General features: G+C 36.8%; 3 protein-coding genes across 3 annotated transcripts; 2 read left to right on the top strand and 1 right to left on the bottom strand.

The window, feature by feature from the left end:
- Positions 1 to 514: 514 nt before the first annotated feature.
- On the top strand, positions 515 to 10,198 carry LOC121776238 (vacuolar protein sorting-associated protein 8 homolog). Its single transcript, XM_042173398.1, has 19 exons — positions 515 to 2,003; positions 2,229 to 2,540; positions 2,624 to 2,812; positions 2,925 to 3,045; positions 3,121 to 3,278; positions 3,401 to 4,001; positions 4,096 to 4,160; positions 4,250 to 4,351; positions 4,484 to 4,626; positions 4,807 to 4,862; positions 5,392 to 6,035; positions 6,325 to 6,515; positions 6,619 to 6,925; positions 7,050 to 7,319; positions 7,424 to 7,533; positions 7,676 to 7,988; positions 8,963 to 9,370; positions 9,478 to 9,721; positions 9,812 to 10,198. The coding sequence occupies exons 1-19, from the start codon at positions 597 to 599 to the stop codon at positions 9,835 to 9,837; spliced, it is 5,667 nt and encodes a 1,888-aa protein (XP_042029332.1). The 5' UTR covers positions 515 to 596; the 3' UTR covers positions 9,838 to 10,198.
- Positions 10,199 to 11,434: 1,236 nt separating this feature from the next.
- LOC121775898 (protein CURVATURE THYLAKOID 1B, chloroplastic-like) lies at positions 11,435 to 13,620 on the top strand. The gene is made up of 6 exons (XM_042172980.1): positions 11,435 to 11,656; positions 12,216 to 12,334; positions 12,436 to 12,522; positions 13,101 to 13,163; positions 13,296 to 13,333; positions 13,413 to 13,620. Exons 1-6 carry the CDS (start codon positions 11,518 to 11,520, stop codon positions 13,468 to 13,470), a joined length of 504 nt encoding a protein of 167 aa, XP_042028914.1. The 5' UTR covers positions 11,435 to 11,517; the 3' UTR covers positions 13,471 to 13,620.
- Positions 13,621 to 20,770: 7,150 nt separating this feature from the next.
- On the bottom strand, positions 20,771 to 25,297 carry LOC121775946. The gene is made up of 4 exons (XM_042173052.1): positions 24,834 to 25,297; positions 23,152 to 23,646; positions 22,004 to 22,057; positions 20,771 to 21,046 (listed from the first exon to the last, which is right to left on the bottom strand). The coding sequence occupies exons 1-4, from the start codon at positions 25,284 to 25,286 to the stop codon at positions 20,957 to 20,959; spliced, it is 1,092 nt and encodes a 363-aa protein (XP_042028986.1). The 5' UTR covers positions 25,287 to 25,297; the 3' UTR covers positions 20,771 to 20,956.
- Positions 25,298 to 25,965: the final 668 nt, after the last annotated feature.

Below are 25,965 nucleotides of genomic sequence, written 5' to 3'. Positions count from 1 at the left end.
AGTAGACCGATATAACTTAACATAAACTTGTCATTTGAGAATCTTGGATAACAAATATTTGTGGGACATGTTCAGTTTGAGAGATTATATCTTATGATTAAATATATATTATATTTAGTTCATGAGATTGAATCTCACGAGTTATAAAATGAATAATCTTATAATAATAAATTATAGTCATTCTCTTCAGCTAAAATAATTTCACAATTTAGTTATAAATCGATAATAATATAATGAGTAATGACGTCTGAACTGACACCTTATAATATTGTTTGGGCAAGGTTCTTTATTTAATCTTGAGCTAATCATTTGTGAAAAGAAGTTAATAGAAAAATAATTAAACTAGTACTTCATCATGGGCTGGGTGGAAAATAAAAGAATTTTATAACGATTAATGGGCTGGGTGATATGGCTCTATAGGCCATGTTAAGTTAATGGGCCGGCCCAGCTTACATCATGGGCTGAAATATTTTGAATCAGAAATGAAGTCCAAATATCCCTGAATTGCAGAGCATAGTGGAAGACGATGACGAGCGATCTCAATTGAGTTGCTGTTTTACTAGAAAGTTGAAAGCCGATTGAAGAAATTACTGGTTATGGAGCATCCGATCGCCGTGGATGTGGAAATGGACATCGACTCTCTTCTTCAATCGCACGGCGTGGAATCCGACTCCGATGAAGAAAATCGTCACCGCCGCACCGTCGACGAAATTCTCCTCAACCATTCTTCTCCCTCCCCTTCTCCTCCTTCTTCCCCTCTCAAAGGTGACGGCGATGACGATGAAAGCGACGCCTCGGCTAATTTGAAAGATCACGGACTATCGCATTCCCACTCCGTTCCTTTGGTTGATTCGCATAACTATAGATACAATTCAGCTGTGAATAGTAGTAGAGCTAACTTTTCGGGTAGGGTTTTGCCGCCGTTATTTGGTAATGGCGCCGTCAGATCTAATGCGAAGCCTGGGGCTGCACTGGCGGCCGCTGCTGCTGCCTCTCGTTCAATTGCAACGCCCCACGCCACTGCTATCAAGTTGAGAAGAGCAAATACCGGCGTTCCCTCTCTTCAGAGCTCGCTTTCTGAAACTGCGGAAAATTTTAATAGTGCTGCTTCTTCACCAACTGCAGCGCCTTCCGAAGTTGATCTCAGCCAGTCTCAAGAAGAAGGAGTTCAGCTTCCTGTCGGAAATATCGATTCTGACTCCACGGATGTTGGTGGTGGTGATGGTGATAGTGATCATGCGGCATCTTCTTCTGAAGATTGGAATCGGCAGAAATCTGATGAGGATGCGACTCTGGAGACATCTTATAATGATGAAGAATGCACAATGCTAACTAGTAAAGCTCGTCACGCTTCTAATATTCAAAGTGAAGAGGATCAAATTCCTGTAATTGAGCAAGTCTCATCTCCTTCGGCCGGTGAAGAGAATGAGCAATGTGCTGAAATTAGAGCTGCTGATGAATCTGGTGATGTGGCTTTACCTAGCCCAGCTTCGAGTAGTGTTGATTATGGCGAAGACATAATTAGGGGAGAAGAAGCAAGTAATCCTGAAAACACTGTGGCTGAATCCGGGGAATGTGATTATTCTAGTGGACATAATGATGCTGCACAATTACTTGAAGACTTGGTTTCACAAGGTGAAGATGAGGACACCTATACAAAGTTGCAGGAGAAATCTGATTCTTCGGTGAAGCCACTTGACTTGGCTGAAGAAATTGAGAAGAAACAAGCATTTACAGGTTTGCACTACGAAGAGGGTGTAGCTGCACAGCCGATGAGACTCGAAGGTGTTAAAAAGGGCTCTACTGTGTTAGGCTACTTTGATGTTCGTTCTGACAATGCTCTCACCCGGATCATCTCTTCGCAAGCCTTTCGGAAAGATCATGGATCCCCCCAAGTCATATCTGTACATTTGAACTACATTGCAGTTGGAATGTCGAAAGGATCAATTTTTGTTGTGTCCAGCAAGTATACTGTGCATCATGTTGATAACATGGATACTAAGGTCTGCCATTATACCATGTCTATTACTGATATAACTAATTATTTTTTATGCTTATTTCTGTTAAAAAAGAGAAAATAACCTATTGATTTGCTAAAATTGACACTCTGTGTGGTTTCTAATAGTGTCATTCATTGTAGCCGCTCATAGATTTGTAGATTAGACAAGATGGCATATTATGGTCTATTTATATTGCCTACTAAATGGTGTAAACGACTGCGCTTTCAGATGATGCCCCTTGGTTTGCAAGGGGATAGATCTCTTGTCCCTGTAACTTCCATGTGCTTCAATCAGCAAGGAGATATACTCTTTGCAGGATATGGTGATGGTCATTACACTGTTTGGGATGTGCAGAAGGCCTCAGCACTTAAGGTTATCACTGAACACAGAGCTCCAGTAGTTCACATGCTATATCTGGGCCAAGATACTCAAGTTACTCGTCAATATAATGTGGTCAGTGGTGATAGCAAGGGTGTGGTCAAGTTGATTCGGTTTACCGTGGTTCCGTGGCTCAATAGGATATCTTATACAAAACCTATGGTAAAGATCAGTCATATATGAGGAAACTCTTTATAACCACTGTCAGCTTTTGTAGAACTGATTCATTTGAATTAATGTTTCAGAAACTTTTAGATGAAACTACTAGCAGAGTAGTATGTGCTTCTCCATTGCTATACAACGAAGGATATGGAGGTTCAATACTGTCTTCGCAGAGTAGCTCCACAGTTTCTACAAGTAGTATTAGTAGCATGATGAGTGGCATGGTTGATGAAGGTGTTGTCATATTTATCACACATCAGTCTGCTCTTGTGGTAATGTTTTTTTTGGAAGGCTACTGATTTAATTGTTCCTTATATACTATTACTTGAGTGTGTTTTGCATTTTTTGCCTATCTGAATCTTGTGGGTTTCATATTCTCCAAAGGCAAAAGTCATTCCCACTGTGGAAGTATATGCTCAAATTCCCAAACCTGAGGGCATCAGGGAGGGTTCCATGCCGTATGCTGCCTGGAGATGTGGGTCTCAGTCGCTCAATTCATCCTCTGGTATGTGTGAATGAAGTTTCGTAATTTCCAGCAATGGCTGTTTTGTTCATATGTTAGTTTGATTTTTCTTTCCAGAAAATGCTCTTGTTGAGGCGTCAGATAAAGCTTCATTGCTTGCCATTGCTTGGGACCACAAAGTTCAGGTTGCTAAGCTATTAAAGTCAGAGTTAAAAGTGCTTGAAAAGTGGACTCTTGAAAGTGAAGCTGTTGGCCTGGCATGGCTGGGAGATCAGGTTTTCTTAATACATCTATTATCGCGTGTCATAAAAATTATCATTGTCAATTGCCTCAAGCCTAATTTACAGTAGGTAAACATACAAGGAAAAATTTTGAACCTTTTTTTTAACATGTCCAGATGCTGGCCATCCTAACATCGACAGCTCAGCTCTGCTTGTATGCAAAAGATGGAAATTTGATCCACCAGACTAGCTTTTCCGTGGATGGCTTTCGAGGGGATAATTTGATTTCTCATCACATATATTATACGAATTCTTCTGGGAACCCTGAGAAAGCTTATCACAACAGTATTTCTGTTAGGGGTGCTACTATGTACATACTTGGACAGGAGCATCTCATTGTTTCTCGCCTTCTCTCATGGAAGGAACGAATTGAAGTTCTACGAAAAGCGGGTGACTGGATTGGTGCCTTAAACATGGCGATGGCACTTTATGATGGCCAATCATACGGTCTTGTAGATCTTCCCAAAAACTTGGATGACTTGCAAAGAACTGTTATGCCTTATCTTGCGGAGTTACTTCAGGCATATGTTAGTGAAGTATTTTCTTACTTATCCGTTGCTTGTTACAACCAAAATACAAAAGAGGACCAGTACAATGAGATTAAGGAGCAATTCATCCGTGTTGGTGGTGTTGCTGTTGAATTTTGTGTGCATATCAGGAGAACTGACATATTGTTTGAAGATATCATGAGTAAATTTGACGATGCTCACCAAAAAGGTGATTTCCCCATGTCTCTTGGATGTAGTTAGGGTTATCAATGAGAAAGATGACTACGTATATAATTTGGAGATTCTTTGTTTTCTTCTTTTAGAGACATTCTTGGAACTCTTGGAGCCATACATTTTGAAAGATATGCTGGGATCTCTTCCACCTGGGGTATCTCTAATATTAGTTATTTCAGCTTTCTTTAATTTTCTATTTATTTTCCAGTAACTTCCGTGTTTAGTAATTGCTACTTTTCGCAGATCATGCAAGCATTAGTGGAGCACTATAGCAAGAGAGGTTGGTTGCAGCGAATTGAACAGTGCGTCCTGCACATGGATATTCTGTCCTTGGATTTTAATCAGGTTGGGTACTAAGTAACTTGTTTCATCTGTTTATTCTACAGGGAAAGCTCATTTAACCTTTTTATTCCTCAATCCTAACTATGGATTCTTTTTTTACCATGGAACTAGTATTGTCTGATAATTGTTAGGTAGGTTGTCCGCTTATGCAGGGAACACAGGTTGGATTGTGCGTTGATATATCTATTTAACAAAGGCTTAGATGATTTTAGGACACCTCTTGAGGAGCTCCTGCTAGTATTACGGGATAGCACGAGAGAAAATGCCACTTCCCTCGGGTAATTTGCTATGACTTATGACTAGCATCCGTTTGGACTATCCAAGGGCCTATGACAACTTCTTTGCCTGCTATCTTTGATAAATTGTCCTCTCTTTCCAAAAATCTGTTGATGGGTTCTTCTGCTTTCTTTCCCATTATTTCCCTGTCAAGATCATTACATTGTTGCCCTTGGAAGCAGGTATAGGGTGCTTGTCTACCTGAAGTATTGCTTCCAAGGTCTTGCTTTTCCTCCAGGTATGTGTTCAAATTCATCGTTTTGTGCTTTTGAGTAGCTCGGGATGACAGGATGTAACAAACTTCTGAATTTGTGGCGGGGGAATAAGGTGATCATTGTTCTTTTTGTATCCCCTCCCATAGTCTGGAGCTGGAGGGGTTGTGATGCAATATGATTTGTAAATCTTTGATGAAGATTTAGTTTTACGATTCTCATTTTGTTAGTTCAAACAGCTCAGCCTCTTTATGTTTCTCTCTTCATACTGGGCCTCTTAACTGGAAAGCCTCATTTTTTCCCAAATGCAATCTTGAATTAGTTAATTTTTAAATATTTGAACATAAAACACCTTTAGTGGATGTTTTAAAGACATCACAATTGTCAATATATCAATAAATGAGTTAAAGGAATATGTAGTATTACTTCACAGTATACACTGGTTTAAAAGAGAACAATAAATTGCGGGCTAGTGTTTAAGCTCGGATATTGTACTTTTGGAGGCTAAAAGTCATTGTCCAATAACTGTGTATTGAGCTGTAACTTTTTTTGCAGGACATGGAAATCTTTCTCCTCGGCGTGTGACCTCTCTTAGAAAAGAACTTTTAGATTTCCTATTAGAGGATTCAAGTGCTCCAAATTCATGGGCTGTTACGAGTTTATCATCAAGCGGAGCCTATGCAAACATGCTTCATCTTTTACAGTTGGATACTGAAGCCACTCTACAGGTTCTAAAATTGGCCTTTGTAGATGTTGAACTATCTCCATCGGGCAAACCTTCCGAGGAAGCAACTGATATCAACATGGAGTCAGATGATAGTGACAAATTGGTCCAAAGAGTGGTGGATATTCTTGCTGGTATTCTTGATGCTGGTTACTTCATGTCCGACAGTCCTGTCTGCAGCACTGAAACAAATTCGGTGGAAGTTTGGCCTTCAAAAGAAGATATAGGCCACATGTACGATTTTATAGCTTACTATGTAGCTTATGGGAAAGCTACTGTATCTAAAGATATTTTAAGTCAAATCATACAATATTTGACTTCAGAGGCCAATATCTCGGATACTCTGTCGGAGAAGATGACTGATATCTTCAGAAGGAGAGAGAAACAACTGCTTTCTCTGATACAAGTGGTGCCTGAGACTCAGTGGGATGCTCCTTATTTGTTGCATTTGTCTGAGCAGGCACAGTTTCACAAGGTATTATTACCCTTGTATTGGATACTTGTTGACATTTGTTCATCTGCCTGTTGCATACGTACAAAGCCTCAGGGTTGTATTCCAGTTTCTTTAAAAAATATTATGATGTGGGAGCTAAAGAATTGAAATTACTAAGTTTTAAATGTGTTGGGGCTCAGGAGTGTATGTTATAGTCATTTCAAGTTAACGTGACTATTTCTCGTGTTTGCTTTTTTGGATGCTCTGCTTCACCATAGAACAAAATCTTTCTTACTGGGATGGCATTGAGATATCTAATTTCCTTATGCAGGTGTGTGGCTACATACATGCAATCAGTCTTCAATTAGTTGCTGCTGTGGACAGTTATATAAAAGCAATACAGGAGCCCGTATATGCATTCTCTTTTATCTATGAAATGTTAAGGCTGCTTGATGGTGAAGAATCTGATGCTTTTGAATCAGCTCTTATTTCTCGCATTCCATATCTTGTCAAACTGAGCAGGTAATTTTATTAATTTATTTCTGTTTGAACTTGTTATATTTGGGATTCATTTACTAGAGAGTAATTTTATTCTTTGCTGATGACCAATTCTCGTACTTTGCAGAGAAGCAACTTACTTTCTAATTACTGACCATTTTTCCGGAAGAACTGCATATATTTTGTCTGACCTTCGGTCTCACCCAGAAAGCCTTTTCCTTTATCTAAAGACTGTTATTGAGGTCCAGACAACTGGTACCCTTGACATCTCTTGTTTGCAAGAAGTTGATACTTTCAATTATCCTTCTCCAACAAACTCTAAGCTGCAGTCAAATGGTGTCCAAGCTTATCTGGAAGCAATATCTACTTCCCTGAAACTTTTACATAACAACCGAGTAAATGTGACTGATGAAATGATGGAGCTGTATTTTGAGGTGACACTTTCTGAATCTTATAAGTGATGCTTTTACAGAAGGCCAGCTACAGAATTTTAGTTTTAATTTTATTTTTCTTTCTGAAAAGCAGCTAGGAATAAATGTTGATATTTAACTCCTGCAGCTCTTATGTCGATTTGATCGCAAATCAGTACTCAAGTTCTTGGAAACTTCTGAAAGCTATAGAGTGGAACACTGCTTGAGTTTATGCCAGGAATATGGCATAACTGATGCTGCTTCATTCTTATTAGAAAGGGTTGGAGAGGTTGGAAGTGCCCTTCTTCTAATTCTTTCTCATCTCAGTGAGAAGTTTGTCATGCTCGATGAAGAAATCCAGAAAGCAATTTCTTCTCCAGCTGTGGATAGTCTAAATGCACTTCTGAAGAAAAAAGTGGTATTTTGAGACCTGCACTTAACTGTATCCCCTGCCCTTGTGATTAATTTCCCCCCATTTTGTCTTGTCTCTCAGTATTATTAATGCTTCTAGTACTATTGCAGGTGGCTGAAATACTTGACATCGTCCGTGCTTGTATTGGGTTATGTCAGAGAAATAGTCCTCGTCTGCAGCCTGAAGAGTCAGAGTCCCTCTGGTTTCAGCTGCTTGATTCGTGAGTCGATCTTTTCTGAAATATGTGTTTATTCATTTTTACTCTTTTGAGTCCAGGTGTCAGACCTTTTAACTTCATACGTTCTTATTAAATAAAAAGTGCTGTAACGAATATTGCACTCTTAATTGTTCTTTTCATCTAGGTTTTGTGAGCCATTGATAGATTCCGGAAATGCTAGGGAAGCACTTAAGGACTCACCTACTGGATCAGTAAATCCAGAAGAACAGGCGCAGACATTCAAATGGAAAGTCTCCAAGTATGGTAAATGTTCACACATGGCGAGGAAACTGTTCTCTATTTTCATTAAAGAAATTGTCGAGGGAATGATTGGATATGTTCGGCTCCCACGAATCATGTTGAAACTTCTTTCTGAAAATGGCAATCAAGAATTTGGTGATTTTAAGCTTACCATACTGGGGATACTTGGGCGATATGATTTTGAAAGAAGAATTCTGGTGCGTCTTCTATATCTTAAGATGTATTTTGGATGTATCCTATGTATGCCTTCGATGATTATGAGTAGTTCAGGCACCTCGAATAATATTGCTTGAATGCCCTCTTTTTTATCAGGTTGTAGTAATTTTCTTCCCACCAAATAATTCTAGTTGGATAGTGGATACCCTCCTTACTGAAATAGCTTGGTGTAATTTCATTCCCTAGAATCATAAATGAATTGTCTTCAACCACTTCCTGCCCATATGGATTAGGATCTTAAGATTCAATACTCCGCTGTTGATAAGTACAAGCTTGAATGAAAAACATACGAAGGTATCATTTTGTGCACCAGTTTTTATTGGGTTCAATGGGGGAAGGGGTGTCAGCTGTGGCTTCAGTTAATCAGTAAACTCCTGCTGATTGAGCTAGATAGGTGTCTCTCTTCTGATCTAGACCCAAATATTTACCATAGTGGAGGGCTACTAGATTCATTTCAACTTTATCAGTAAAGATTATGTTGGGTTAACTCACAGATTTTTTACTTTTACCTTCCTCATAATAGATTTCTATCACACCTCCAAGGCTAGGACCAACATCATGGGAATATTGCTACAAATTAAATAAATAGGGCTCTGGGTCATCCCATTCGAGTTAGTCAAGATAACTTCTGCAAATCCAACCTTATCATCCAAAGTGAACTGACTGTTACAAAATGATTTTCTTAGGATGATGCCCAACTTAATCATGCTTCTTGCCATAGGGTGAAAATGGATTAACTAATCCCTTGCCCAGGAAACTGATCCAATGTTTGAATATATAAACTCATAACACCAAAATCTATCCAATTTATAACTATCTTAACAACGCTTCTCTTTGAGTTCAAGTTGTGTAACCACAATCCTAATAAAAGTTCAAATATACTTAGTGGTTTCAAGAGGTAGGATATATTTCTCATATCAGCTGCTCTTCTTACTATAATGGTTTTGTAATGCAGGATACTGCAAAAAGTTTGATTGAGGATGATACATATTATACAATGAGTTTGCTCATGAAAGGAGCTTCTCATGGTTATGCCCCTAGAAGTCTTGTTTGTTGTATCTGTAGCTCTCTCCTTGGTAAAAATTCTCTAGATTCTAGCATTCAAGTATATAGTTGTGGTCATGCAACACATCTCCATTGTCAGCTCGAGGGAAACAAGGCCTCATTTAGTGGGGCCTTAGTAGGATGTCCCATTTGTACTCCAGGAAGGAAAGCTCGAAAGTCTAGTGGTATGCATAAACTTGCAGAGAATGGATTAGTGAGTAGCTCTCCATCAAGTATGAAGCAACCACGTAGCACACCTCTTTTGCATCTTCACGATCACGAATTTGGAGATAACTCCTTTGGCTCCCATCCATCAAGGGTATGTTCTAGTGTTACTGTTTTAGGCCTCATTTCCTCGCTTTTCTTGTCATTTGCTGAAAAACTCATATTATGACTCGTCACTACTTCTAAACTTGGTTGCAACAGTTTGAGCTCCTGCATAGCCTTGAAGGAGATCATAAATTGATTCAGATGGAAAACACGCCTCAGTTGAAACTTGCACCGCCAGCTCTCTACCATGAAAAGTTAAAAAAGGGAATTGATAACTCATCCGGTGGAAGCACGAGCCGTGTTTCTACAACAGAAAAAACAAATAGTAAGCAACTGAGGGATGTGAAACTGAAAGGATCGTCATCTGTGCGATTCCCCCTGAAATCGAGTATTATCTTCGGTAAGTTTAGTATTTCTCTGAATCAAGCCATTTTACTAGATTAATCACGACTGGATGAGTAATTGAGCTTCTTCCTTTTTCATTTTTAAGGCAAGGAAAAGATTAGGAAGAGGTGATTTAAATCATTCATCTGGCTGATTATATACCAACAAGAGAGCTCATCAAAGATGCATATATGGAAGGCACTTCCACCCTCCGATTTCTGCTCTCAAAGTAGCTATCAACATTTTGGCCCTCTTATAGTGCTCTCTTGTTAACTGTAAATTGGTGTCTGTAATTGTATTGGTGATGTATATTTTTGTAAGTGGTGAATAATGTAAGTAGAGTGATATAGCTTCTTGAGTGTTGATCTATGTTTTTGTTGCCAAATGTTTGTAGTAAAATCAGTCTACAGCTGTATGATTGTATCTACAAATGTGTGGCATGCAAAACCCATCAAGAACTTTTGGTCCATTTCAAAGTTTCATCAATTTTCTAGCTTTGCTGTTTGCTGGATGTTTTAACATGGAAATCCATCACCTTTCTTTCTAAGTATTAGAGCATCCACAACCGTGCTCTTGCCAGCGGCACGGTTGTGGGCCCGGGCGGTACTATTCATGCTTGCTCTCTGGCAAGAGCACAACACCCACAACTGTGCTCTTCCGCAAGGACGAGCACAATTAATTTAAAATTCAATTAACAATAACATTTCCATAATATTAAAATTCATTTAAAAACCACAATAAATATTACAAATGACAAATAAAATTAAACATTACATAATTAAAATCCTAAAAATGAAAAATTACATAATTAAAATCCTAAAAATTAAAAATTACATAATTAAAATCCTAAGTGGCGATTTGATCTAGCGGCGATTTTGATCTAGTGCGTTGAGGAGGATGAGCGGGGGTATTCGCCGCGACATATGGTTCGTAAGCGGCACGATGTTGTTCGTAGTATTCTTGTTCTTCGCGCTCCGCTTCCGCCATGAGATGAGTGAAATCCATTTGATGTTTTGAGTGAAGGTTGAATGTGTTGATAGTTTGTATAAGAATTATGAATGAGAGATGAATGAAAGATGAATTTATGTGATAAATGAGTGATGAATGTGTGTATTTATAGATGATTTTGGGGGAAAAAAATAAAAAAAAATCAAAAAAATTCAGAAAAAACGGGGAAAAACGGCCATATTTTTGGGATTTGGAAAATATTTTTTTTAGCATTATTTATAATTAAATACCGATTTTTTTAAAAAAAATAAAAAATGTTTAAACACAACGGCTATGCCGTTGACGAATGGGAGCGCGCCACGTGTGCGCCCGCTGGCACGGAGGTGCTCGATACATCGAGCAGCGCCGTGCCAGCGGCGCGGACGGCGGTGGCGACGGACGCCACCGCTGCGCATGCTCTTAGCATCCTAACACTCCTAGTTATACAAAGTTTTGATTTTGAGATTATAGAATATCAAAATGTTTGACCTATAAAAAATAATGAAGACACATTTTCCTCCAAATTAGCTTTATGTATTTCTTTATGCCCCTTGCCGATTTTTGTATAGGGACCTGAAATATTTTATCCACAGCAACACCATAAATTGGCTATCCAAGTGCCACGTCACCATACTACATTATCCATAAGATTACCACGAGTGGTTTTCCTTTACTCCAACATATTTTCTTTTCTAAAAGAAAAAATAAAGAATAAGAATTAGAAAAAAATAAAGAAAAGAAATTCAGATAGTTAGATAATATTAGTAAGTGAAAAACAAGAGAGAAGAGAGGGCAGCTTAATTTTATCAGGATTAATTAGAAGGTATGGCCTCAACAGCATTCACCCCTCTCTCTCTTTCTTCTCCATCCAAAGCTCCTCGTCTTCAATCCGCCGCCACCGGTGGCGCCGCCGCCCAATGCGTCACGATTCCCACCCCTCACCTCGCCAAGACCACCTCCTACAGTCAGTCCCCCTCCATCTCCATCATTACTTTATTAATTATGCATTAGTTGATATATGTGTATTCATAAATAGGATAGTGTTAAAAAAATAACCAAATCTTAATGTATAACCAATAACTAAGGTCATTTCAGCATACAAATTAAGTTATTTTTAGATCGTTTTAGCACAAATGAGTTCATACCCTTTATTTAAATTAAAACGATCTTAAAATGATACTCCCTCTGTCCCGCACTACTCGCACCTTTCCTTTTGGGCACAGAGATTAAGGAATGAGTGATAGACAAAGTCAACAATTACGGCTATAGGTATAAATTGTTACTAAAAATGGAAAGAGTGCAAATAACTTGGGACGCCCAGAAAGGAAATAAGTGCAAGTAGTGCGGGACGGAGGGAGTATAATAATAACTAATGATCTTCGTATTTTTAATCTCTTCCTTTCATTTTTTATGTAACGGTCAATTTGCTCTAAAAAATTATGCATTAGAATTTAATTATTTTTTTTTTATCACTGATCTTTATAAATAAATACAAAATGTTTTGTGTGCCCCATTTATCTCAGGTAGGAAGAGTAGCCGGAATGTGGTGGCCATGGTTACCGGAGAGGCATCGACTGAAGTTGCTGACGTTGCCTCAATTGAGACTGAGACCCCTGAAATAGTTACAAAAATTCAGCAAGCTGTAAGAACTATACTGATTTATCTATTTCATGTATCGATCTCTCTAATTAATTAATTAATTAATTACATTACATTACATTACATTACATTATATATTTGCAGTGGGATAAAGTTGAAGACAAGTATGCCGTTACTTCACTGGCGGTGGCAGGATTACTCGGACTCATTGCCAGCGCCGGAGTCATCTCTGTAAGTATATATATTACAGGGCAAACCGCCGGAAAACCATTAAGTTTGATTAAATTTCGTAAATTTTAAAATCAGGCTGAAAATTATAGATTTTCTAACTTTGAGCAAATTTTGATTTTGAATATCGACTTTAAAATTTGCTTTTTAAGCACTTCATTCTTGATTTTATCTAATTTAAAATTTTCAATGTATATTAGTCCTAATCACATAACTCTTGATTTTATCTGATTATTACATTTTTCTATACATATTAGTGCTGACATAGCTTGCTGATCAACTGACGTGGCATAACGTTGACAAGATGTTGCATAATACTACTTGCCAAAACTAGCTAAAATGAACACATTTATGTTAGCACTAATGTTCATCGAAATATTTGTTGATTTGGAGTAATTCATAAATTAACAAGAAGATGTTAAAGCTTATATGCAAAACTAAAATCTACGGAAAATTTATGATTTTAGGGGCAAATCCCTTTAGCTAAATAGGAAAAATGGTTAGAAACTTAGAATGATCCATTAATTCTAGTTTAAATTCATATTGTATGTTTAATATATTTTCCTCATTTAATTTGCAAGGCTATTGACAAGCTCCCACTCATTCCTGGAGTTCTAGAGCTCGTAGGAATTGGATATACTGGCGTAAGTTCTTTAATTTCATCTAATTAATTAATTAACTAATTGTATACTAATATGTAAATGTAAACTAATAGATGATGTTACAAATAAATTAATATTGATTCATCATCCTAATTATGTTTTATTTTGGTGCAGTATTTTGCATATATAAATCTGGCATCCAAATCGAGCAGGTTTGATTTAATCTCGTATTCTACATTAGATTAAATTAATTAGACGAGTTTAGTGACTCACTGCAAAATTTAATTTCAGGGATGCTTTGATTGAGAAAGTCAAATGTACATACGATGATATAATTGGGAGCAGCTGAGGCCAGAGCTAGCCATGTAACATATACTACATTTTAATTATCGTTTAATTTCCACTGGCTGTAATTGTTCATCCTTTTCTCTCCATTTACTTGCTTTCTCTATAATTTCAAATAAATAAATAAGATAATAGATCACGTTTTAATTTTTAATTAATTTGTAGAATTAATTACGTCAATAATAATCTTGCGTGCTTTTGAATTAATTAAGTACTCGCAATGCTGACAATTTTTTTTTATTTATTTGATTGTTTACTGTATTTTTTGTGAATGGTGTTATGGTAATAAAACGCGGGCTATCGATGTAACATATACTGCTCCACTCGACTGTAATTGTTCATCCATTTCAAATACAATTTTTTTTTATACTTATAACGTACTTATGTTATGTTATGTTATGTTATGTATAAAGTTAATTATATAAATATTTATTTGAAATAAGAAATAATATTATTATATGGGTCTAAAATTATAAATATATTAATAATAAATATATATAATAATATACTCCCTCCGTCCACAAAAAATAGGACACATTGTGAATAGCATGGATTTTAATGTGGAATTGGTAAAGTAAGAGAGAAGGAAAAAAAGTAAAAGAGAAGTAGTGTTAGTATAATGTGGAGTCCATATTATTAGTAAGAGAGAAGGGAAAAAAAGTAAGAGAGAAGTTGTTGAAAGCTTTCCCTTTTTAAATATGCTCTATTTGTCGTGGACAACTAAAAATGGAAAATGTACTCTATTTTTCGTGGACGGAGAGAGTATTTGATAAAAGTAGTGAATTCTATTAATTCAGCCACGCTGAATGAGTCATGACACTGAATCTCAACTCCATTTATCTTTAATTTTACTCTTTCTGTTAGTTGAATTGGATGAACAAACACAATGTAGCAAAGCCGTTGCATGGAGCCGTTAGGAGCAGTTTGTGATCAGCTCAAGATTGAGCTAAACTAGCCGTTGGTAACTAACTCCAAGAGGGAGGTTAGTTTGTTGCTGAGCTCCTCGAGTGTGTATATAACACAAATGCAGAGATGCAGTTAATATGATGAATGAGAGTAGTCTTCAACCAAGTGTAAACAATTAGTGTGAATCGAGGGTTTTCATGATCTAGTTGTCATCAAAAGAGTTGAGTCAAACTCTGGTGATCGTTTGCGATTGTGTGTGTTTGTATTCTTCATCATTCTCGTTTCAAATCAATAAAGAGTCTCATCGTTTTGCCCGTGGACGTAGGCGAAAGCCGAACCACGTAAACCAATTGTTGTTTTCTTGTTCAATATTGCCATCTTCTTTTTACAACGTGGCGCCGTCTGTGGGAAATCTGAGGATGGCGATTTCAAGATATGAGGCGGAGAAGTTTTCGGGTAAAAATGATTTTGGGCTATGGAGATTGAAGATGAGGGCGATGCTCGTTCAACAGGGTCTCGCAGAGGCTTTAAAGGATCAGGATGCGAAGGAGGAGCTCACTGATCCGAATGAGATAGCCAAGAGGGATGAGATGTGCGAGAAGGCTCACAGTGCGATAATCTTGAATCTTGGGGATAAGGTTCTAAGAGAAGTCGTGAAGGAGACAACCGCGGCTGGGGTTTGGAAGAAGCTGGAGTCTCTGTACATGACGAAATCTTTGGCGAATCGCCTCTACATGAAGCAGAGGCTATATTCCTTCAAGGTGAGTGAAGATAAGGGCATTGAAGAGCAGCTTGAATTGTTTAATAAGGCTATAGACGATCTTGAGAATATAGATATCAAGATTGAGGATGAAGACAAGGCAATAATATTGCTTAATGCCTTGCCTAAGTCCTATGATCAACTCAAGGATGCTATGCTTTATGGAAGGAAGGCCACTATATCTCTTGAAGAAGTTCAGTCTGCTCTGAAATGCAAGGAGTTGCAAAGGCAAGTGATTAAAGCAACTGATCCTATGGCAGAAAGCTTGAATATTAAAGGCTTCAAAGGAAAAAAGTAGTTCACGAAGAAGTTCAGTGGGTTTAAGCAGCCACAATATCAAAAGGGTGCTTAAGAAACTGAGAAGGAAACAAGATCTTACCACTATTGTAAGAAGCCTGGCCATTTGAAGAAGAATTGCTTCTCTTGGAGGAGAAAGCGAGCTGAGGAAGCTGGAACTACATATTGTGTAGAAGAGATGGAGATTCCTCAAGCCTTGAATGTATCAGAAAAGGGTGAAGAGGGTCCATGGATCATGGATTCAGGGTGCAACTTGCACATGTGTCATGTTAGATTCAGGGTGCAGCTTGCACAGGGTGCAGCTTGCACATTTGTCTGAAAGTAAGGGCTCGGTTCTGCTTGGAAATAATCTGCAGTATTGAGGGAATTGGAAGCATAGTGTTTAAGATGCATGATGGAAAGAGAAGGTTGCTCACAGGAGTTAGATATATTCCAGAGATAAAGAGGAATCTGGTTTCTCTTGGAGTATTGGAAGCTAAGGGATGTTCTTTCATTTCTGCTGGTGGAGTGATGAGGATCATGAAGGATAAAGAAGTAGTCATGATGGCATAAAGAAAGAGCAGTAGTCTTTATTATCTTGTGGCTGAAGTTGTATCTGGAGATGTAAATGCTGTGCAGAAAATTGATCTCAGAAAATGGCACCTCAGGCTTGGACATCTTGGAGAAAAAGGGATGAAAGAATTAATCAAGAAGCGGTTGATTCAAGCTGAAGATGAGTTAGAGAGTTTGGGTGTTTGTGAGGAGTGTATTCTGGGCAAGAGCAAGAAGCTAGTGTATCCAAAAGGAGTTCAAACCTCATCAGCTCCACTTGATTATGTTCATAATGACCTCTGGGGTCCAGCAACACCACTGACTATTGGAGGGGGTAAGTACTTTCTATCTGTGATTGATGACTACTCAAGAAAACTGTGGGTATTCATTATGAAAGAGAAGTCAGAGACTTTTTCTAGATCTAAAGATTGGTGCAAGGAGGTTGAGGTTGAGAAGGGTGGTTCAGTGAAGTATCTGTGAACGGACAATGGCCTTGAGTTCTTGAGCCAAGAGTTTGATCTATTTTGTAGAGAGAAAGGAATAAGAAGGCATAGGACTGTGCCTTGCAACCCACAACAGAATGGTATGGCTGAGAGGATGAATAGGACGATTTTAGAAAGAGTAAGATGTATGCTCTTCAGCTCAGGTTTGCCAAAGAAGTTCTAGGGAGAAGCAGTGGCAATGGCAGCGGTTTTGATCAATCGAAGTCCTTCATCTGCTATAGATTTTGAGACCCCAGATAGCATATGGTATGGAAGAAGTGGAGACTACTCAAACTTGAGGGTTTTTGGCTGTATGGCCTATGCTCACATCAGACAGAACAAATTGGATGTTAGGGCTCTGAGATGTGTCATGGTTGGCTACCCAAAGGGAGTGAAATGCTATAGGCTATGGTGCATAGAGCCAAATAAGCAGAAAATTGTGATTAGCCGTGATGTTCAGTTTGAGGAGAACAGAATGCCTTTTCTTGAGGCAAAAACCAAGGAGAAGGAAGCTGAGCCAGAGAGATTAGTTCAGGTGGAGGTAGAGAATAGAGTCAGTAATGAATCTGTTGAAGCTGAGGTGTTACCTAACAATGCAGAGAATGAAGTGGACACAGAGATTACTAATGATGAAGAGAGTCCAGAGAATAATTTGAGAGACTATATGCTGGCAAGAGATAGAGTCAGAAGAAATGTAAGACCTTCATCAAGATATAGAGATGCTGAATATGTTCTGTATGCTCTATGCATTGCAGAGAATATTGAATACTCAGAGCCATCAAATTTCAAGGAAGCTATGGCATCTAATGAGAGCAAGCAGTGGATGAGAGCCATGATGGAGGAAATAGAGTCATTAATGAAGAATAGAACTTGGATCTTGGTGGATAAGCCAACTGCACAGAAGCCGGTCAACTGCAAGTGGGTGTTTAAGAAAAAGGTAGAGGCTGGGAACAAGATCATATTCAAGGCTAAGCTAGTAGCCAGAGGTTTCACACAAGAAGAAGGCATAAACTACAATGAAGTCTTCTCACCTGTTGTGAAGCATGCCTCAATTAGAGTGTTGCTTGCAGTGGCTGCTCAGAGTGATTGGGAATTGGAGCAGCTCGATGTTAAAACGACATTTTTACATGGAGATCTAAGAGAGACTATATACATGAGACAACCAGAGGGTTTTGTGGTGCATGGAAGTGAGGATAAAGTGTGTCTACTAAAAAAAAGAGCTTGTATGGATTGAAACAAGCTAGTAGACAGTGGCATCTGAAATTTGATGAGTATATGGGGAAGATAGGATTCCATAAATCTGAGTATGATAATTGTGTGTATTTCAGAAAGAAAGGTGAAGGAGCCATGATATATCTGCTGCTGTATGTAGATGATATCCTTATCTCTGGACCTGATATGAAAGAGCTGGAGAAAGTGAAGAAGTTGCTATCTGAAGGCTTTGAAGTGAAGGATCTTGGCAAGGCTCAGAGAGTATTGGGTATGGATATAACAAGGGACAGAAAGAAGAGAGTTCTATGGTTGTCTCAAGAGAATTATATCAGCAAAGTCATAAAGAAGTTTCAGACAGAGAATAGTAAGAGTGTCTCTATTCCACTCTCACAGCAAGTGAGGTTGTCTAAAGAACATAGTCCAAAGGATGAAGCTGAGGAGAAGGAGATGAGTCAGATCCCTTATGCAAACATTGTGGGGAGTATCATGTACACCATGGTCTGCACCAGACCAAATATTGCTCATGCAATGAGTGTAGCAAGTAGGTACATGGCTTGCCCAGGCAGACAACATTGGTTGGCTTTGAAGGGTATATTGAAGTATCTAAAGGGGCATGGTGACCTTGGAATCTTGTTTAATGCAAGAGAAGAAGTCAATGAAGATGCATTGGTGGGGTTTTGTGACTCAGACTACACTGCAAACACTGACAACAGAAGATCATAGTTTGGTTATGTTTTTACTTTGTTTGGTGGAGCAGTGAGTTAGAAATCAGGATTACAGCATGTGGTAGCTTTGTTGACTACTGAGGCTGAGTATATGGCACTTGCTGAAGCCGTGAAGGAGAGTATTTGGCTGAAAGGGATCACTGAAGATTTCGGTTTAAAGAAGGAAAGCATAGCCATCAAATGTGATAGTAGTAGTGCAATCTGCCTTGCGAAGCATCAAACCTTCCATGAACGCAGCAAGCACATAGATGTGAGGCTTCATTTCATACGAGATGAAGTGGAAAAGGGAAGGATTAGAGTTGAGAAAGTGAGTACGAATCATAATGCAGTTGATGCTCTTACAAAGGCATTGCCAGTTTCCAAGTTCAGATATTGCTTGGATTTGGTGGGTCTTACTCGGATGGTTTAAGGATGATGTAAGGGATGGCAGAACGTTGGATGACTGAGGATTGGTTTGATCATCCAAGGTGGAGGATTTGTTAGTTGAATTGGATGAACAAACACAATGTAGCAAAGCCATTGCATGGAGCCGTTAGGAGCAGTTTGTGATCAGCTCAAGATTGAGCTAAACTAGCCGTTGGTAACTAACTCCAAGAGGGAGGTTAGTTTGTTGCTGAGCTCCTCGAGTGTTTATATAACACAGATGCAGAGATGCAGTTAATATGATGAATGAGAGTAGTCTTCAACCAAGTGTAAACAATTAGTGTGAATCGAGGGTTTTCATAATCTAGTTGTCATCAAAAGAGTTGAGTCAATCTCTAGTGATCGTTTGCGATTGTGTGTGTTTGTATTCTTCATCATTCTCGTTTCAAATCAATAAAGAGTCTCATCGTTTTGCCAGTGGACGTAGGCGAAAGCCGAACCACGTAAACCATTGTTGTTTTCTTGTTCAATATTGCCATCTTCTTTTTACACTTTCCGTCATGACATGAGAAAATCTAGAGATTTTTAGGTAAATTAATTTTTAACGGCACGAGATCTTGATTACACCGCTCCCAAGAATAAAAAAGGAGTGGTTTTTATTTACAATTTATTTGGGAAGGTTACAGAATTATAAAGCACAAAACTAAAATTGCATTTTCGATCTCTTCAACTAATTACATACAAAGTCTACGGTATATATAAAGTAATTAATTGATGACATCTCCCGAATTGACGTATATTTAACAAAATTTACGGTTCCTGTTGAGTCAATTATATTTAATCAAAATTATATAAGTCGAGTCAATTATAGTAATAATTAGTGTAATTTGGTGGGTCGAGTTAATTAGTTAGAAAAAAACAAAGCGCCCCTTTTGTTGTCTGGCTTTATGTTAGCAAACTCCTACTAATTAACAACAGGGAATTATACCGAAATACCGGAATACCAGACTTATCGTATCTAAATTTTTTTGAAAATACCGATTTTTTGGTATACCGTAGTTTCGGTATGGTATGATACCTTACCGAAAGATTCGGTACGGTAACGGTATTAGATTTCCTATACCGCGGTATACGGTATACCGGTATATACCGACACTTCGTTATACCGTGGTATACCGGTATATCGATTTATTATTATATATATAAACATACTATATATATATATATATGTGTTATATTTATACTAAAATTTAACAATAGAATTCTCTATTATACGAAAATAAAAAAATAGACTTGTTTTTTTGAATATTTTGGGTATAATAGATTTTTTTCCGGTATAACGGTATGTCGTATCGCAATTCGGTATATTGCAAAAGTATAGTATACCGAAATTCGGTACGGTATACCGAAAAATGGTATGGTAACGGTATCAAAAACTGCATTATCGAATTTCCGGTATACCAAAAAATTCGGTACGATATCGGTATGGTGTTTTGTCATATCGTAACTTTCGGTACGATATACGGTATGACACTCATGGTAGGATATACCGTACGGAACCACCCCTAATTAACATCCAAGAAGGAGAAGTAGTATCTAAATAAGCATAATCTCAATTTATTTTAATTTGAAATTGGAAACATCGATGTAATTTTATGGAGCATTTATTTTCTTCTAATTTACTCTCTCTTTATTTTATGCATTATTCTCACTCTATAATTTTATATCTTAAAGAAATCAATAATTTATAACGAAATGAATAGAGATTAAAAAACTAATTTGGAGTACCATACAAGGAAATACGTACTCCCTCTGTAGCGATGCACTTCAATTAAACACTCGTTTTGAGAAAATAATATTATTAAATAATAAAAATAAAGAAAGAATAAAATAAAAAAATGATAATGTATGAAATAGTTATCTCTTAGTACTACTAGTTAACATCATTTTGAATGATGTCTTTCACACTAAACATACACCCGAAAACAAAAGATAAAGATTACATGCACAAGAAAAAAAAAAGTAGTGTATGAAATAGTTATCTTTAGTACTACATCATTTTAAATGTAAATGATGTCTATACATACACCCGAAAACAAAAGATAAAGATTACATGCACAAGAAAAAAAAAGTAGTCCAATCAACATTCTTAGAATAAAGAAATGCACTTTCTTAGGCCTTTCCTTATTGAATTGATTTGGCTCTCTCATATTGTCACATAATAGTGCAGAGGCCTAAGGCGTCGGAAATGGTCCCGAATTTGACTGCTGTGTCAAGTGCATAATATGCAGCCTTCCTTTTGCTCTGAGATGCATCAACAAAGAGCAATTTCATTTTATCTATGCTTGCATATTTTGATGTATCGTTTTCATAAAACTAATTTTCCATATCTATAATTTCTCGTTCCAAAATCTATATCTATCTATACTAATATAAAAGGCAAGTTTTGGGTATAGTTTTAAATATTTATAAGTTTTGGGTATTATTACAATTACTTAAAATCTATAACTATATAATAAGTGTAATTATATGATTATTTAAATATTCTAAGCGTTTTTTATAAAACGGTTGGCTAATTTAACTAGATATTGAGGTCATGCTAATTAATTATGATAATGAATACTAATATTTGTGTCTGACCGAAAGTTTCATTGTCGTGGAAATAATATGTCAATAACCCTATTCAACTAAAAACCTGCATTATTAAATGACACGTGACATCAATCTAACCGTCGGATGACAAAATCGTGGGGCTGAGATCAAAAAGAATAATAGAACAAAAGATAAAAAAGGAAATATATATATATATATATATATATATATATATATATATTCATGTGATTAATGATTTCTTAATGTGATCAAATTAATTTCAAAATGATTAAATCTATATGCAAGTGATTATCATAATTTTATCCTAAATGCGAATGTGAAAGGTTTTTATAGAGTCTTATGGTTATTTTTTGGCTTATAAATATGATATTTGGAGGCTTACTATCACACATACCTACTTATCTTATATAGTAAAACTCAAGCTTGATATTTTTGTTCTTACTAGGAAGAAAGGTTGACACTATGGAACCATTCCATACCTTGCTCAATGATTGCATTACATTTTTTGTTTATACTTAATTTTTATATAATGGTATTATTTCTGATATCATTCAAAATAATTTATAATCTAAAATTAATGTTTTAAAATATCTTAATCTGTGCATTTGTAAAACTAGTTCAATTAAAAAACAAATTTTGCATACTTACCCAGTTTGAGTTTGATGGAGCTATGGCATTTGTGGATCTATTCACATTCACTGCCTGTAGCCAACAAACAAGAGATTTAATTACCGTATATAAAGGGGGAAAATGACAGCATCATTCACTAATTAATTCGAATTTAATACTACATGTTGTGTGGTTAAATTATTTTTTCCCTGATGATTTCAAGACTAATATCATATTCGAAATGAATACACAAAATATACTGTGTTAATTACGTTTAATTGGAAATCATTGTTACAGTGGCTTCTATATTCATTGGTAATAACCCCCAACAATTTAATCAGTTTTGTTTTCAGGGTGATGGCAATAGATCATGTGTTTCAATTCCCACCAAAAAATTGTGCCCGAAATGTTTTGCAAACCAAACTGCACCTGGATCTCGCATGTGCCAAAAATGCAGGGACGGTTTCATCCAAAAATTTGTAAATATAATTATTAACTTTTAGTCAATTTAAATTTTATCAGAATTATAATTATGATGAAAAAAATTATACTATTGCTAACTTTTAACTCTCTCTCCATTCTATTATAATTGAGTCACTTCTTTTTTTCACACTCATTTTAAGAAAATGATAATAGTTAAAACTGAAAGAAAATAAAGTAATAATATAGAGAGAGTCGTATCTATATTATTTTCTCTCTTTTACATTATCCACTTTGACTATTTATTACTCTATCCATTTCTCATTAATTGACACAATTTTTCATTTTCGTCCATGCCAATTAATATGAATCTTTACTTTTTACTATTTTACCCCACATTCCACTCATTCAGCTAACAGTTTATTATAAAATTAATATATAAAAATAAAACCTGCATTCCACTAATTTTTTCCACTCAATTTTCACTATATTTTTCAAAATTCGTGCCAAGTCAAATGGCATCAATTAATGGGGGACGGAGGGAGTATATTTTTCTATAACGAATGCAAAAAAAAGTGACTCAATTATAATGGAATGGAGGGAATAGTAAATTTCCCCCCAAAAAAACAATTTCACCCAAATTTAATTTTACGTGGCGCAACGGGATGTCTACATCATCTGACCGCCGATTCCCTTAAATAACGTAGTTTATAGTATGAATTTATAATGTTGTGAAAAAATAACCTTCAAATTAAAATGAAAATTACCTCATGAATTGTTAAGCCTGACACATCGGCAATCTCCGGATATCTCATAGCCTGCAACAACGTATGACTGTCCAAAAACTGAGCCCCGCCGCCGTGATTATGGTAGTACCTCCCCTTCACGTAGCAATCCTTGCACAGATCGAACGAGCTTTTGGGATTCTTAAAGCACTCGACGCAGGAGAAGAATACCCCGGGGATGAGTTTTTCGCAGCAGTCGCATTGAGGGCGGCCGCTCTTGATGATGTAGAGGAGCGTCATGACCTCGAAGAAGTCGAGGGTGCCGTCGCTGTCTACGTCGAGCTCGTCGAATAAACTAGGGGTTTTCTTGTAGGAAAAGCCTACTTCAGTCATGAAGGTAAGGAACTCGGACAGATCGACTCGGCCGTCTCCGTCCGAGTCCATGGCTTGGCAGAACTCGGTTGCTAATTTTTGGACTTGGGGAGAGCTGGCTCGGTGAAGGGCTTTTGCAATTTCGCGAATTTCCTCCATTTCTTTCTGTTTCAACAAGGAAATACTTCAGGCTCCGTTTGGTACACAGGAATAGAATTAAATTGGAAGCAATCGAATTCCAATTCAATTTAAAATCTTATGTTTGATAAAATGAAGTAATTGTTATGCAATTGAATTTGAAGAATTTGTTCACACACTCTCACACACTTTGCACAAATTACATATACTATACACACATTGCACACAATGCACACACTATACACAATGCATACACATTATACACAAAATACAAAAAATATAGACATTGCACACAATATACACACACTACACACATATATACAAAATACGTATATTGTACACAATATACATACACGAGTACAATATACACACTACACACAATATACACAAAATAAACACACTACATACAATATACACAAAAATGCACATACTACACACATTGCACACACATTACACACACTACACAAAATTTACAGAAAATACGCATCCTATTGACAAATTGAAATTTCAAATTTGGTTCAGTTTTTCAGTTTTTCGATATGATTTAACTCAAAATTTATTTTTACAAATTTCAGTTTTTCGATTCGATTCGGTTCAAATAAAAAAAATCTAAAAAACTGAAAAAAACAAAAAACAAAACCAAATTCGAATGCTAGAAATGTATTTAATATATGTGTAGTGTGTGAAATGTTTGTAATGTGTGTAGTGTATGAAGTGTGTTAAATTTGTATAGTGTGTGTGACATGTGTGAAATGTGTGAAATTTGTATAGTGTGTGTGAATGTGTGGAGTGTATGAAATATGTGAAGTGTGTCGTGGATATACAGTGAAGCTATCTAATTTTATGACTATTTGGATTTCTAATTTTATATTTTATTTATATGGAGTTCAAATAGTGGAATTGAAAGATTTGGAATTTCAATTCAATTCCAAATCAATATTTTTGTGATACCAAACATTAGATTTTGAATTAAAGGCTCCAGTTCCAATTCTACACCTCCTATTCCATGTACCAAACGCGGTCTCATACTTTTATAGTAAAATGTGAGTGAGAATGGGTTAGTGGGATTGTGAGGTATCTTATCAAAAGGAGTAAAAAGTAAAGGTGACAAGTATTGACAGACAAACCAAAAAGAAAATTAGCGACAATACAACGGACAGAGAGAAAGTAAATAAAACTTTTAAAGAATATGGACATTAGTTTTTGTTTGGTACCTTGTTTTGAGCTTTTTCTTCTCTGAAGAGCTTGAGCAGAGAGTGATGATCCATCATGTGCTCGACCGAGTGCTCATGCGACGACTCGGCGCCACAGCGGTAGCAAGAACAGCAGAGGTCGTACGTATTGGAGCCTCTTTCCAGGCAAAGCAAGCAAGAGAAGTAAGGGCCCTCCAGAAACTGAGAACAGCCGTCGCAATAGACTAACGCCATCTTACTAGCACCCATGTGGTAAAGGCACAGAAACTCGTCGAAATCGAGGCACCCGTCGCCATTCACATCCAGTTTATGGAACACGGCTTCCGGGATTCTCATCAGGCTTTTGAGCTCCGCAATGGTTATCTTCCCGTCGCCGTTGATGTCGAATTTTGCGAAGGTTAGTTTGATCTTTTCCTTCTCGGCCTCGCTTCCTCTCTCGTAGTAGGATCTCGTGATCTCTCTCATTCCTTCCATCTCTCTCTCTCTCTCTCTGAATTGTGATGAAGAAAAGTTATGTACTATATATTACAAAATTTGGCCACTTGACACAAAAACAATTTGGCCACTTGCTAGGAAAAAAATGTTTGGCAAGATAATTTAAGTTAATTTGATTGAACCACTAGACATTATTGCAGTGTGCGGAAGCTCTCAAGTCTAGTCAAGCTCACAGTATGGCCAATCCAATTGTATAAATTGATAGAACAAAGTTTAATGCTAAACAGAGACCAAAAGAGAAAAAACAATGATGTCCTTAAATATGAGAATAATGTAGTTAGAGAAAAGACATATGATATCCTTAAACACTCCCTTCGTTCCCTAATTAAATATAAAATTTTTAGAGCGGTACGAGAAAAGTGTGTTAATGGGGTCTCACCTCATAAGAAGAAAGAACTTTTACAATATGGAGTGTGTTTTTCGGGAAATATTAAAATAAAAGACTTTTCAAAGAGTACTAAATTTTTAAAAAAAATTCATATTTGGTCGTGATTTTGGGTAGAAGTCTTTGTCCCACCACAAATTGGAAGTTATAGCACCCCAAAAGAGTTTATTTCACACAATTAAAGATATTTCTCGGTTCACCAATAAACGTTATATTTTGTCATTTTTGTTCCTCCACCAATTAAGTGATTACTCCTAAATCATGGTATATAAG

The sequence above is a fragment of the Salvia splendens genome, chromosome 18 (genome assembly GCF_004379255.2).
Source record: "Salvia splendens isolate huo1 chromosome 18, SspV2, whole genome shotgun sequence".
NCBI lineage: Eukaryota > Viridiplantae > Streptophyta > Magnoliopsida > Lamiales > Lamiaceae > Salvia > Salvia splendens.
This window is presented reverse-complemented; position numbering and strand designations above follow the sequence as displayed.

Bases quoted from the DNA above. Each gene is read 5' to 3' on its own strand.
- LOC121776238 (XM_042173398.1), top strand. From the start codon at position 597: ATGGAGCATCCGATCGCCGTGGATGTGGAAATGGACATCGACTCTCTT. The intron at 6,036-6,324 runs GTATTATTACCC...TTCCTTATGCAG, and splicing joins AGCAGGCACAGTTTCACAAG to GTGTGTGGCTACATACATGC. The intron at 7,989-8,962 runs GTGCGTCTTCTA...TTTGTAATGCAG, and splicing joins ATTTTGAAAGAAGAATTCTG to GATACTGCAAAAAGTTTGAT.
- LOC121775898 (XM_042172980.1), top strand. From the start codon at position 11,518: ATGGCCTCAACAGCATTCACCCCTCTCTCTCTTTCTTCTCCATCCAAA. The intron at 12,335-12,435 runs GTAAGAACTATA...ATATATTTGCAG, and splicing joins TTACAAAAATTCAGCAAGCT to TGGGATAAAGTTGAAGACAA. The intron at 13,334-13,412 runs GTTTGATTTAAT...ATTTAATTTCAG, and splicing joins CTGGCATCCAAATCGAGCAG to GGATGCTTTGATTGAGAAAG.
- LOC121775946 (XM_042173052.1), bottom strand. From the start codon at position 25,286: ATGGAAGGAATGAGAGAGATCACGAGATCCTACTACGAGAGAGGAAGC. The intron at 23,647-24,833 runs GTACCAAACAAA...TTGTTGAAACAG, and splicing joins AAGAAAAAGCTCAAAACAAG to AAAGAAATGGAGGAAATTCG. The intron at 22,058-23,151 runs GTAATTTTCATT...TGTTGGCTACAG, and splicing joins CAGGCTTAACAATTCATGAG to GCAGTGAATGTGAATAGATC.